The sequence below is a fragment of the Mirounga angustirostris genome, unplaced genomic scaffold, assembly GCF_029215605.1.
Source record: "Mirounga angustirostris isolate CCGP_5_RB_7025 unplaced genomic scaffold, mMirAng1.0.hap1 SCAF_13, whole genome shotgun sequence".
In the NCBI taxonomy this organism is placed as follows: domain Eukaryota; kingdom Metazoa; phylum Chordata; class Mammalia; order Carnivora; family Phocidae; genus Mirounga; species Mirounga angustirostris.
The window spans coordinates 104,482,104-104,496,334 of NW_026991721.1; the positions used below are offsets into that span (position 1 = coordinate 104,482,104).

A 14,231-nucleotide genomic window follows, 5' to 3' on the forward strand; every position below is an offset into this window, starting at 1 on the left:
AAAGAAGCCAGTCATAAAAGGTCACATATTGCATGATCCCATTTATAGGAAATGCACACAACAAACAAATGCATGGAAACAAAGAAGATGAGTGGTCACCAGGGTTTGTGGGGAGTGAGTGGGTCATAGGGGATTAACTGCTAATGGGTACACAGTTTCTTTTTAGGGTGATGAAAATGTTTAGAATGAGTGGATGATGGCTGCACAACTTTATGAATATACTAAAACCCACTAAACCTTATACTTGAAGAGGGTAAATTTTCTGGTATGTAAATTAAATCTCAATTTTTTAAAAGATGGCGGGGTCTATTTCTCCACCACTGGTTTGGGCTGGTCCTGTGATTGTTTTGATCAGCAGAATGCAGATGTGACACCGTGAGACTTCTGAACCAAGATCTGAGGAAATCTTGAAGATTCCACTATCACCTCAAAAGCTGGGTTCCCCCAGAATGGGAAACCACCTGAGGGAGAAAGGCCCAGGTGAAAGCCAGCACCAAATACCAAGTATGTGAGAAAAGCTCTCTTGGATCATCCAGTCCCGGCAAAGCCACCAGCTACCTGCTGGCACATTAATAAGCTTAGAAGAAATGAGGTGAGCCTAGGCCAAATTGCTATACAGAATTAATGAGCAAAAAAAATACTTATGTTGATTTTTTTTTTTTTAAGATTTTATTTATTTATTTGAGAGAGAGAGACACAGCGAGAGAGGGAACACAAGCAGGGGGAGAGGGAGAAGCAGGCTTCCCGCTGAGCAGGGAGCCCGATGCGGGGCTCAATCCCAGGACACTGGGATCATGACCCGAGCTGAAGGCAGACGCTTAACGAATGAACCACCCAGGTACCAAAATTAAATACCCTAATAACTTGGCAAGCATTGTACATTTACTTTTTACTTCCCATTTTGTCATTTCAAATAATACTATAAACATTTTAATGCATATGGAAACAATCTGTCCTGTTTAAGAGATCTGATCCTCCTAACTAGATAAGCTCAATTAGTCTAATAACTGACTAGTAAAATAACTCACAAAGCTAAATCTTCTTAAAAGTTTAGAAATCGGGGGCGCCTGGGTGGCTCAGTTGGTTAAGCGACTGCCTTCGGCTCAGGTCATGATCCTGGAGTCCCGGGATCGAGTCCCGCATCGGGCTCCCTGCTCGGCAGGGAGCCTGCTTCTGCCTCTGACCCTCCCCCCTCTCATGTGCTCTCTCTGTCTCAAATAAATAAATAAAATCTTTAAAAAAAAAAAGTTTAGAAATCGGGGGTGAATGGGTGACTCAGTCAAACGTCTGCCCTAGGTTCAAATCATGATCCTGGGGTCTTGGGATCAAGCCCTGTGTCAAGCTCCTTGCTCAGCGGGGAGCCTGCTTCTCCCTCTCTCCCTCTACCTGCCCCCAACTTATGCTCTTGCTCGTCAAATAAATAAAATCTTAAAAAAAAAAGAAGTTGAGAAGTCATATAGCCATGTCTGGCATTACTATTCCTATCATTTAAACACTCTGAATTAGTGACACTAAACCTCATCCTCAGGGTCTTACTAAAGTCTACATTCCAGATTTCAATGGGTCATGTTACAATGAAACACGTATTTTTGTTTTGTAGTGTGAAGTATATTTTTTAACATTTGTTAATGATATCTAAGATGATGACTGTTTAGGAGCCCATTTCCAGAAACTGAAGACTAAACCTCTATTAATTTGAAATAAACATAATTTATATTATCACTGAAAGTCATAAACAGGTAAGATGATATGCTTCCCAATGCATTATTTCTAAATGAGTTCTGGAAAAGTATACTTTTGATTCAATTGTGATAAAAAAGTATTTATTTTTCTAAGCAAAGTCTGAAAATATAATTTATATTCATTAAAAGAGAATTTTCTATAAAACTTTTTTTTTTTTAATTTTTCATTTATTTGATAGAGAGCACATGCAAAAGAGCATGAGAGGGGGGGAGGGCAGAGGGACAGACTTCCCACTGAGCGGGTGCCTGAAGTGGGCCTCCATCCCAAGACCCTGGGATCATGACCTGAGCCAAAGGCAAACGCTTAACCGACTGAGCCACCCAGGCGCCCCAAAACTGTAATACTTCTTAAAAAATTATTTATCAGGGGGCGCCTGGGTGGCTCAGTTTTTTGAACATCTGACTCTTGGTTTCACCTTGACTCGTGATCTCAGGGTCTTGAGATTGAGCCCTGTGTCGGGCTCTGCACTCAGCACAGAGTCTGCTTGAGATTCTCTCTCTCTCCCCTTTTTCCCTCTAATAAATAAATAAAGTCTTTTTTAAAAAATCATTTTTCAAGATGACAGAATTAATGGTGATATCAAAACATTTCATTTTGTAAGTAATGCCCCATGTGACATGAATCTTTTAACATCATGGTGTTGGCTATGAGCAGAATTAAATATGTAACAATCAGGTACTTGACTTCAATTAAATATATAACAATCAGGTACTTAAGATATTGAAGATCATATACAGAAAAAGAATATATATAGAAACAGCACTTTTAACTGAGGATAATGATGTACTGTCTTGACAAAAATGTCACTAAGGGGGAATAAACAACCAATAACAATCAGCTCATTAAAAAATTTAGTGAACATGGGGCGCCTGGCTGGTTCAGTCAGCAGAGCTTGTAGCTCTTGATCTCGGGGTTTTGAGCTACAGTCCCATGCTGGGTCTGTAGAGATTGATTAAATAAATAAATTTTAAAAAACTTTAATCAGCAAATGTCAAAAGTCAATGTGATATTTTAAAATTATTTCTGGGAGTCCTACATCAGAAAATACAGTATTTTCTAAATCTTAAAATAAACTTAATCTAAAGATGCAGAACTTACTGCCTGTGCTTGCTTGATAAACTCAAGAATATCTTCTTTTAAAGCCTGATGAATTTTTGCTGGACCTTTATCATCCCAGAGACAGACTGCATGCACATCCCTGTAAAAATAAAGCAGGTAAACAAACGTGAACACTAGAACAAGAACAAAGACAAAACTCACATCAAGTTCTGTGTGAATACAGTTTCCATGGACCATGCTACACCCAGCTGAGGGTGGATGAAACCATTCATAAGAACCACAAATTCTTTGTAAGTTATCTAACGTACACACATATTTGTTTCTACTTTTATTTTACTTTGTCATTGTTTTCCTCCTTAAATCTCTGCTATTTACTGTTTATCTTTAATTATAAAAGCATGCTCCCATTTTTAAATCCCACACCCCATGGTTAACCACTATCAATTTTTTTCATGTAAAGTATAAATTATTTTAATTCTTTACCACAATATATATAAACTATTCTCTTTAAAAAAATTAGTCATTTAAATACCAGCAAGTCTCTTAGCTTCCCCCATATATTCATTATATTTACACATGAATTACCACTGTATCTCCTTTGTTTAACTAAAACAAAACAAAAACAAAAGCTCTCCTAAACTGGTATACAAAAACTCTGAACTTATAAAGCTGACAGTATATTTATTTAATAGTAATACAACATGTTCAAAAATTAATTTCTCAATTACCAAGTTATAGAGTAGGTAAACTCCTAACAAAAGGATAGAGTCTTATTATCGAGGATTCTTTTATTCAAAAAATGTTCCCCAGTGACTCATGTAGTATCTAATGGGGTCCCTGCTATAAAAAATGTCAAAGGAATCAAAATACGAGATCTCCAGAATTGTAACATTATAACAACGGCCAAATAGTTTGTTTTATATCCAGATTCTCAGGGACACCAATCATTGTAACTCAATGTTCTGTCTGTATATTATTAATTTGAACTTGCTTTTGTCACCTGTTAAATTTAGCTTTCAGCTTAAGAGTGGTATCTAGCTCACTGCCTAGTATGCAGCGAACACATAAATATTTGCTGAATAACAACATAATCCGTAACATGTGATTGCTTACTATGCACCAATTACTATTCTAAGCTGTTTTAATTCATTTAACCTTCACCGCAACTCTGAAGGTAGTACTATTTTTTTTTTAAAGATTTTATTTATTTATTTGACAGAGAGAGAGACAGCGAGAGAGGGAACACCAGCAGGGGGAGTGGGAGAGGGAGAAGCAGGCTTCCCGCTGAGCAGGGAGCCCGATGCGGGGCTCGATCCCAGGACCCTGGGACCATGACCTGAGCCGAAGGCAGACACCTAATGACTGAGTCACCCAGGTGCCCCAAGGTAGTACTATTTTTATCACCATTTTACAGATGGAGAGACTGAGGTAAACAAAGGTTAAGAAACATCTCTAAGATTACAAAGCTAGTGTACAGTGGACCCAGGCAGGTGGGCTCCAGAAGACACACAAAACCATTTCCCCAAACTTACTCCTGCACTTCTCCAAACCAACCATTCCACAAACAGTATCCAAAGTGAGTCTCTGAAACAAATCACATCATATTAGCTCCATATGTAAAACCTCCAATGGTTTCCCACTGATCTTTGCATAAACTGTGAAATGGGTAACTGACCCCTCTGCAATCTCACCTCATAACTAAAGGAATCCAGAGGCTAAAAGAAGAAACTGATACAAAATAGGCTGATACAATTCAGTATGTGTACGACTACTGTGCATATAAACACAAGATGGTTCAGGAACCCAGAAGAGGGTGAGAGCCAAAGGGAGAAGCTGAGAGGTAGCGAGGGAAAGGAAGGCTCCCTGAACGAGTTGGTTTCCTGAGCTTAATCTCAAAGAACAAGTAGGAGTTTGCCAGGCAAAGGTGTGAGGGGGTGGGGAAAGGGTATCTTATGAAGTAGCAGCAGTGTGAGTACACAATTGTGGGTCGCTGTGGTGCTGGCAGTGAATATAAGCAAATCAATGTGGTCAGCGCATGAAGTGGGGAGTGGTAAGCAAGAAATGTGACAAACTAACCCTTCTTTAGCCCCATACTACATTCACTCACAGTGCTATTGTATCCACCCCCGAAACGGCTTTCCAGTTTGGACATGTGCATCCATTACGACTACCAGAGTCATAATCACCATCACCTCTCACTTTGTTTACTTTAACAGAAACAGGAATTGACCGCTCACCACGTGCCAGGCAGAGTGACTCGGGTGAGTGTAGGTCTTCCCAGAAGCAGAGGGGATTAGACATGCAAGAGATTTATGGAGGGAAACAGAGGTGAGGGAAAATGGGAAGTTTGCTACAGGAAGCCCACAAAACCAGTCTGATCCTTGTTGGAAAGAAGAGAAAGGACGGTAGGGTACAAAGAGCCTTAGGCAGTTCTCAGAAAGTCTGCTAATGCTTTTGGGAGTTTGGGGGCAAAATTCATGCATCAGAGGAGTCCAATGCCACCTTGAAATAGGACTACACTGATAATCCATGCCATACTCAAAGTTATTGCTGGGTAGGGTGCCTGGGTGGCTCAGTTGGTTAAGCGACTGCCTTCGGCTCAGGTCATGATCCTGGAGTCCCAGGATCGAGTCCCGCATCGGGCTCCCTGCTCAGCAGGGAGTCTGCTTCTCCCTCTGACCCTCCCCCCTCTCATGCTCTCTCTATCTCATTCTCTCTCAAATGAATAAATAAAATAAAATAAAAAAATCTTTAAAAAAAAAAGTTATTGCTGGGTATACACGTCAGAAGGGCTAAAATGTGGCTTGGCTCTCATAAGGCAAGAGGGAACAGTGTGGTGAAGAATGCGGGATTAATCTCACCCAAAAAGTTAAACTTGTGATTGATTTAGCACATCTTCTCCAGCCCCCTTTTCTCAAACTCCAGGTACTCCTAAGTGTTGCTACATCAGGAAAGAACGCCCTCAATACACCCATTCTTATTCAAAACACAGTACTACTCATCAACACACAAAAGACCTCATCAAGTCTCCTGGTCAATCTTAACACGCATTTTGAAAAATTTTATAATAATATACCTGAGGAATGGATTATGGTAATACCATATATTAGTGGGTTAATAAATACCCTATGGTAATACCTCTATGTTCCTCCCCTTAATCCTACTCTCTTCCACCCTCCCCAGAAGTAACCAAGACTGAATCTGTTATTATTTTTCAAGTTTTACAACAGACTACGAGCATTTCTGAACTTCATAGAAATTGTATCTAATGGGCATGTGGGTGGCTCAGGAAGGCTCCCTGAACGAGTTGGTTTCCTGAGCTTAATCTCAAAGAACAAGTAGGAGTTTGCCAGGCAAAGGTGTGAGGTGGGTAGAGAAAGGGTATTTTATAAAGTAGCACTATGAGTACAAAATTGTGTACTCTCCCTCTCCCACTCCCCCTGCTTGTGTTCCCTCTCGCTCGCTCGCTGTCAAAATAAATAAATAAAATGTTTAAAAAAAAAAAGAATACATTCTCTTGGAATATATAACCAAAGTGCTTGTATTTAGTTTTTTTTTAAAGATTTTATTTGAGAAAGAAAGAGAGCACCAGACAGAGCGAGCAAGCAAGCACAAGCAGGGGGAAGGGCAGAGGGAAAAGCAGGCTCATGCTGAGCAGGGAGCCTGACGTAGGGCTCGATCCCAGGACCCCGAGATCATGACCTGAGCCTAAGGCAGACGCCTAACCGACTGAGCCATCCAGGTGCCCCAACCAAAGTGCTTTTAAAAAACGACATGTTGTAAGCAAAATTCATTTTAACTACTTAACTATATATAAAAATCAGGGAGGGGGGTGGGTGGGAAAGGGACAAAGTAAAGGTTTTTCAAAGGTTTTAAGGCAATAGAGAGAAGGGCAAGAGGTAAGAAGTAGTCCAAAGGTTTCACCTTCCTTGGGTTCAAAGAAAGTAAAAGAGAAAGTGTGACCCCGGTATAAAAAACAGGTATTTTGCTTTTGATTAATAGTAACACTATATGCTTCCGATGGAGAGTGAGAAATAGGAATGTAACCACTAATGGAAGTGAACTTTCAAATTAACAAAAATAAACAAAAAATGAAGAAACAAGATTAGCTACTAACTGATAAATTTAGAGAAGCAATAAAACAAGAATATCAGTTGTAACATTAAATAGGAACTCAGTAAATTATCCCATTAGAAGACAGTATGTCCTTCAAAAGGACAAACAGTGTTATGATTTCCCTTATACAATGAACTTGGAATAGGCAAATTCATAGAGACAAAGAGCTCTGATCTTCTGTGTGGGATGATGAAGACGTTCTAAAAGATGGATAATGTTGATGTTGGCACAACATTGTGAATGTACTCAGTGCCAATGAATTGTAAAATACCACTGAATTCGTTCAAGTGGTACATTTTATGTAATGTACAATTTACCAAAAAAAAATTTTTAAGGGAAAAAAAAAAAAAGACAGTGTGTCTTAAGAGATAACAGGCAAACACAAACCAAATAAAGCAGGGTGGCAATATTAATATTATCCAAAGAGGAATTTAAGGTTAAAAGAACTAGAGAAAAGAAATATTGTGTAATGATAAAAGGCATTATTTATGAAGATATATCCAACTATTTACATTATTTTTGTGTTACTTTTGATACATATACATACCAAATATATATATACGTATCAAAATATAACAGAATGATTCAGAATGAAAGAACTTGATACAAATACAATGGAATACTTAAAACATCCTGCATTTAGCTAAAACATTAAATTCAATTAACAGTGGCTCCGATTATTACGTTATTTTTCGTAAATAACGTAGACAGAAGTCTAGAGGTAGACAGCTGCTGGTGTCTGGTCAGAGACTGAGAAAAGCATCTTTCTCTCTCCACTGTGCCCCTTTAGCACCTCTTATCCCTGTGAGGGTTTAAAGGTGGAAAAGGAGGACTGCGCTAGGTACATTAGTTTAATTAATCTGAAAAGCAAAACCTTTCTCAGAAGCCTTCCTGTAAACCTATCTGCTGGAATTGCGTCACACGATGACCCAAACAGCAAGGGAACCTGAAGAAGTGAATATTACAATATGCAGCCGCATGGAAAGTACACAAGGCACATAAAACCAGGAATGGGTGTGGCTTAGCTAGTCAGCAGTGTCTATCCCAAGATCTCTTAACATTTGAAAATCTAGACCAAAAAAAAATTAAGGACAAAGAGGAATTTAAAAATACAATCAATAAATAAGATTTATTAGAGATTCTCATTACAACCATCAAAAAGATAATTTTTTCGGAGCGCCTAGCTTGCTCAGTGGGTGGAGCACGCAACTCTTACTCTCAGGGTTGTGAGTTCAAGCCCCACATTGGGTACAGAGATCACTTAAAAATGAAATCTTTAAAAAAGAAAAAAAAATTTTTTTCCTAAGAGCATATGCACCCATATAAATTTTTTAAAGATATTTTTATAGGCTATTTCTCTGATCATAATCTATAAGTAAGTAAGTAAGTGATCAAAAAAGACATCATTATTAGAAAGTAAGTCCCTGGATAATGCATGGATTATTTTAAAAAATTTACTAACAACCGAGAGAGCAATAAAAAGGAAAACATTTCATACTGTAAAACCTATGGTAACAATAAAAGCAGTATTAAGAAAAAAAAAGTATAGGCTTGAATGCTTTCATTTGAAACAAAAAGATAAAAGAACTAAGAATTCATCTTAAAAAAAATAAAATAAAATAAAAATAATTCAAAGTAACCAGAAAGAAGACATTAATAAAGAAACAAATCATGGGGGCGCCTGGGTGGCTAAGTCAGTTAAGTGTCCAATTCTTGATCTCAGGGTTGTGAGTTCAAGTCTTGCAATGGGCTCCATACCCAGCATGGAGCCCACTTAAAAAAAAAAAAAAAAAGCAAATTATGGATCTGATAATGAAAATAAATTGAATATTATTCTTCCCAAAGAACTAATTTTTGCCTTTTCCTTTTCTCTATTGCACAATTATTTTGTATTTCATAAATTTTGGCTTTTGTCTTTCCTTCCTTATACTTTCCTTAGTTTTTTTTTTTTTTTTAAAGATTTTATTTATTTATTTGACAGAGAGAGACAAGAGACAGCGAGAGAAGGAACACAAGCAGGGGGAGTGGGAGAGGGAGAAGCAGGCTTCCCGCCAAGCAGGGAGCCCGATGCAGGACTTGATCCCAGGACGCTGGGATCATGACTCGAGCTAAAGGCAGACGCTTAATGACTGAGCTACCCAGGCGCCCCTTTCCTTAGTTTTAATGTGCTAGGCTTTGTCCTCATTTCTTGAAATGAGCGCACAGATCACTGACTTCCAACCTCTTTTTTCTAACATGCATTAAAGGCTATAAATTCCTTAGCACCTCTGCTTAGGTGGATCGAACAAGTTTTGATACGATGTACCCTATTAAAGTAATTTTTAAAATTTGGTTAGATTAGAAGACCAATAAAATGGATCAACTCCTTAAAGACCAGATTAAAGAAAAATATGTAGGATTAGGGATGATACAAGATATACCCACATGTACAATATAAATATACTACTTATCGGGCGCCTGGGTGGCTCAGTTGGTTAAGCGACTGCCTTCGGCTCAGGTCATGATCCTGGAGTCCCGGGATCGAGTCCCGCATCGGGCTCCCGGCTCGGCAGGGAGCCTGCTTCTCCCTCTGACCCTCCCCCCTCTCATGTGCTCTCTGTCTCTCTCATTCTCTCTGTCTCAAATAAATAAATAAAATCTTTAAAATATATATATATATATACTACTTATCATGCCATGGAACAAATTTCAAAATCTAGAGGAAAAGGAAATGCAGTGTGCAAATAGACAATTTGTCTTAGTCCCAATTTTAAATAGAAGGTTTCCAATGTATCACTATTGGGATGATGTCTACTGCTAGAATACTTGCAGATGACCTTTATCAGATTAAAGAATAATTTTTTATTTTTCCAGTTTTTTAAGAAACATTTCATGTTTTTTCATCTACTGAGATTATCAATTTCTGATATGATTTTGCCTTTTTCTATTTGTTTTCTGAGTTCAATTTTCATTTTATTTCCTCCTACTTTTGTTGATTTCTCTACTCAGCTTTTGAATTTTTGATTCAAGATTTCTTAAATTACCCCAAATGGTTGGATGAGGATACCGAGCTCAGTTTGGAGCACTGCGTTCGTGTTCTGCTTCCTAGCTGGTTTCTGTGGAACCATTTTTAGAGCTAAAATGTTTTGGCTTCCACTTTCTTATAATTTTGGATGGATCATGTCTGCCATTTTCTATTTACGGTCATCCTAACATCAAGATTCCTAGTTTAGGAGCACCTCCTTCTGTCTAGTTTAATAAAAGCTCAATTTCTTAATGACCAATGTTGGTAACAGAAGAAAGGGTACCTATTTCTGCAGGATCCTTAAATCCTCTAAATCCTTACCTGTCTGAAAATATGCTTATCTTGTCTTAAACTTGATTACAAACTTGACTAGAGAATACTAGGTTTGGAATAATTTCCCTTCAAATATTTAAAGAAAATGTTTCATCAACCTCCTACATCCAATCTGGCCAATGAAAAGTGTTGGGGACAGTCTGATTTGTTTGAGAGTTAACGGTTTTTCCTCACTGCAAGAAAACTAGGATATTTTATTTATCCTTGGAATTTTGAAACTCCTTAAAGATGTATCTCAGCATGTTTGCTAGCACTTTCAGTATTAAGACTTGTAGGGATAGGTGGGAAGGGACAAGAGTTTCCACCTGGGGAGTTTCCACCTTGTATTTTTGGACTATACCCTCTCCTCTACGATTTCTGTGCTCTCCTTCTGGTACAAATCTACCCAACTCTAGATCTACCTTCCGTATCTCTTCATTTCTTTTTTTTTTTTTAAAGATTTTATTTATTTATTTAATTGACACAGAGAGAGAGAGAGACAGCGAGAGAGGGAACACAAGCAGGGGTAGTGGAAGAGGGAGAAGCAGGCTTCCCACAGAGCAGGGAGCCTGATGCGGGGCTCGATCCCAGGACCCTGGGATCATGACCTGAGCCGAAGGCAGACGCTTAACGACTGAGCCACCCAGGCACCCCGATAAATTTTCTTAAAAATAAGATCTTGGGGTGCCTGGGTGGCTCAGTCAGTTAAATGCCCAACTCTTGATCTCAGCTCAGGTCTTGATCACAGGGTCGTGAGTTCAAGCCCCATGGTGGGCTCTACCCTGGGTGTGGGGACTACTTAAAATAAATACATACATAAATAAAATGAAAATAAAAATAAGGTCTCACAAGTTGAAAATAATTTATGATTTAATTCTGGCTTCAATTTCATTAACCAGGGTCAAACCAAATTAAGTGTCAAGAGCAGTAGTTCTCAACTGAGGAACATACCATCCCCACAGAAGCTCATTTGGAAAAGTACCACAGCTTTTTGTTTGTTTGTTTCACTAATGAGGGGTGGTGGCGCACAGGGAATGTCCACTACTAGAGTCTGAGGGTGAAGGTCAGAGGTGATAAACATCCCACAATATGCCAGACAATCTTTTATAACCACCTAAAATGCCAAAAGCTCTCTTACTTAGAATCAATGATATATGAGAAAAAAAAGGAGCAAACAGTCAATGGAGTTTAATAACAATATTTTAGTACCTCAAATTTAGAAAGATAAAAGCAACCTGTGTTATTAATTTATGTGACCAAACAGGCTAAAATTTGACAGGTTTTTTTTTTTTTACAATATTACTTTTAAAAGATTTATTTTTAGAGAGAGAGCGGGGTGGGGGGGCAAAGGGAGAGGAACAGGGGAAGCAGACTCCCCACTGAGCACAGAGCCCAATGTGGGGCTCAATCCCACAACCACAAGACCATGACCTGAGCCAAAACGAAGAGCTGGACACTCAAATGACTGAGCCACCCAAGCAGCCCTAAAATTTGAAAGGTTTTAATTAATGTAGGTCTTGCAATTTTGGTGATAACATGTTAAGATATACAAGAATCCTTTAACCTAAAAGGACTACATATTAAGTTATCTTGGGTAACTCCAAGGAGATCAAGGATTTTTAAAAATGATGTGATGAGACCACTAACTAGAGCAAGTACAAAGGTACTGACTATTTCTGCTTAGAAATGCACTTTAAGCAGGGAACACCATCACATTACCCTTCTCCCAGTCAGAAGTGCCCAGAAAACAAGCATCATTCTAGATGATAAATGATATAATCAACACAAATTGACAGAAACAAAACAAAAAAAACCTCACCACATTCAACATATTATTCATAAAATAGTTTAATCAAATAATTTAAGAAAAATATAAGTATACATGAATGCTATGTATTTCTAAAAGGGCTTAGGTGTTTATTGAACTTTAATTTTTCAAAAGGCAGAATCATGCATATAAGTTAATATTATGCAACAAGTTCTACATTAGGGAAATTAGATTTTCTTATGTGATAAAGAGAAAAAACGAGAACAGCTTAACGTGTACGGATTATTCAGTCACACATCTACAACTCCCGATACAGTATTCCACTAGAGCATACACAGAAAAGTTAGAGCAGGTCTGAGACCACTATCCTTGGGAAGATGTGCTTGCAAGGCTGGCCCTTGGCTGGTATCTGGGAACTTGGACTTTGTGAAGGTTCTGTTTCCTGATGAGAATCGCTCATTGTGCCTAAATGTTTAGGCAAACAATCTGATTTATGTTGAATATCTGCTTTTCATCTAGGAGTCTGGGACTTCAGTTCATGTCAGGCAGAGGCTACCTATGTGACAGCCCCAAGTTAAATCCCTGGACACGGTCTTTAATGAACTTCCCTGCAGACAGACTTCCACACATGCTGTCACAATCAGCTGCTGGAGTCTCCAGTGTGACTCCAATGGGAGAGGATGCTTGGAAATATGCGCCTGGTTTCCCCTGGATTTGCCACCCACACCTCTGTTGCATTTTACTGTAATAAATCATAGCCATGAATACAACCATATCTGAGTCCTATGAGTATTCCTAGCAATCACTGAACCTCGAGGTGGTCATTAGACTGCTGACACAATTGGTGTCAGAAGTGGGATTCACTAGACCAGCTGGGACTCTCTGAAACATGGTGAGAGCAATGTCTGATAAAAGTAAGGATGAAGTGATTGGACGATGAACCTCTGCTGTTTGGGTGGCTATAAAGTCACCCATGGTATGAAACAGCAGCTGAGTTGCATATGTTTTAAGAGAAAAGGGTTACCTAGGAAAGCTGAAAACAATAGCTCTAGCCCCTGGAGAGTTAGCTCGCTCAATCCCCTGGCTGCTTTCAGCCATGCCAACTCTAGTGACCTTGGCTAACACCTTTGGTTTTGTTCTTGCCTCCAAATGGGAAGAGAAAAGGCCCGAAGTTAAGCTTTGGGTGAACCAAAAATGTCAAATGTTGGCATTATTCTCCCCCCGCCACCCCGAGCCATGAGAAAATAATATTTAAGTCAGATCCTGGGGTGGGAGAAAGATTTAGATAAACCAGGGGAGAAAATGCTGGGGGTGAGGTGCGTGCAGGGAAAGGAAACCACTTGAGCTGTTTCTTCAGCCCAACGGCTGCTGCTAAAGCAATCCCTCCAGGCCCCTTGCATTCCGGCCAGGTTCTCCCAGCAACTCTAACATTAATGTCAATGGTGCTAGGGGTCTGAGTAAGTGTATAATGGGAAGAAAGGGGAGGTTTAAAAGATGGCTTTGTATTTTGTGGCTATGGCATCTGGATGTATGATCAAGAAAGATGTAAAATGTTATATGCTTGTACTTTCATAAATGCTACAGAGATTGCACCTATCAGGAAAGGCCATCCCCCAAAAAGTTAGTGGACACAACTTCCTTGCCTTAAGCTGCTGGTGAAAGGATTGGAACTTAACGTGTTTGAACGGAAAAAGTGATATTTACTATTATTTTTACCTATTGGTATGTCTGAGAAAAGAGAGACAACATAAAAACAAAGGAAATCTTCAGATAGAAATACACTTTTGGAGTTCTAAAAAGCAGTTTTTGGGCGCCTGGGTGGCTCAGTTGGTTAAGCGACTGCCTTCGGCTCAGGTCATGATTCTGGAGTCCCGGGATCGAGTCCCACATCAGGCTACCTGCTCAGCGGGGAGTCTGCTTCTCCCTCTCTCGCTCCCCCCTCTTGTGCTCTTTCTCTCTCTCACTCTCTCTCTCAAATAAATAAATTCTTTAATAAATAAATAAATAAATAAAAAGCAGTTTTTGTTTTGTTTTGTTTTTAAAGATTTTATTTATTTGACAGTGAGAATGAGAGAGCATGAGAGGGGGAGGGTCAGAGGGAGAAGCAGACTCCCTGCCGAGCAGGGAGCCCGATGCAGGACTCGATCCCGGGACTCCAGGATCATGACCTGAGCCGAAGGCAGTCGCTTAACCAACTGAGCCACCCAGGCGCCCCATAAAAAGCAATTT

The 14,231-nt window shown here is 39.2% G+C and overlaps 1 protein-coding gene across 3 annotated transcripts in view; it reads right to left on the reverse strand.

Moving 5' to 3' along the window:
* Window positions 1-14,231, reverse strand: part of CUL5 (cullin 5) — a 93,539-nt gene that overhangs the window by 57,241 nt on the left and 22,067 nt on the right. For all 3 annotated transcript variants that reach the window (XM_064577498.1, XM_045895121.3, XM_045895120.3), the window contains one exon: window positions 2,842-2,941. Coding sequence is in view for 1 of the 3 variants with exons in the window: in XM_045895120.3 (XP_045751076.1) it covers window positions 2,842-2,941 (100 nt within the window). In the remaining 2 variants the exon portion in view is untranslated. The remainder of the gene's footprint in view (window positions 1-2,841; window positions 2,942-14,231) is intronic.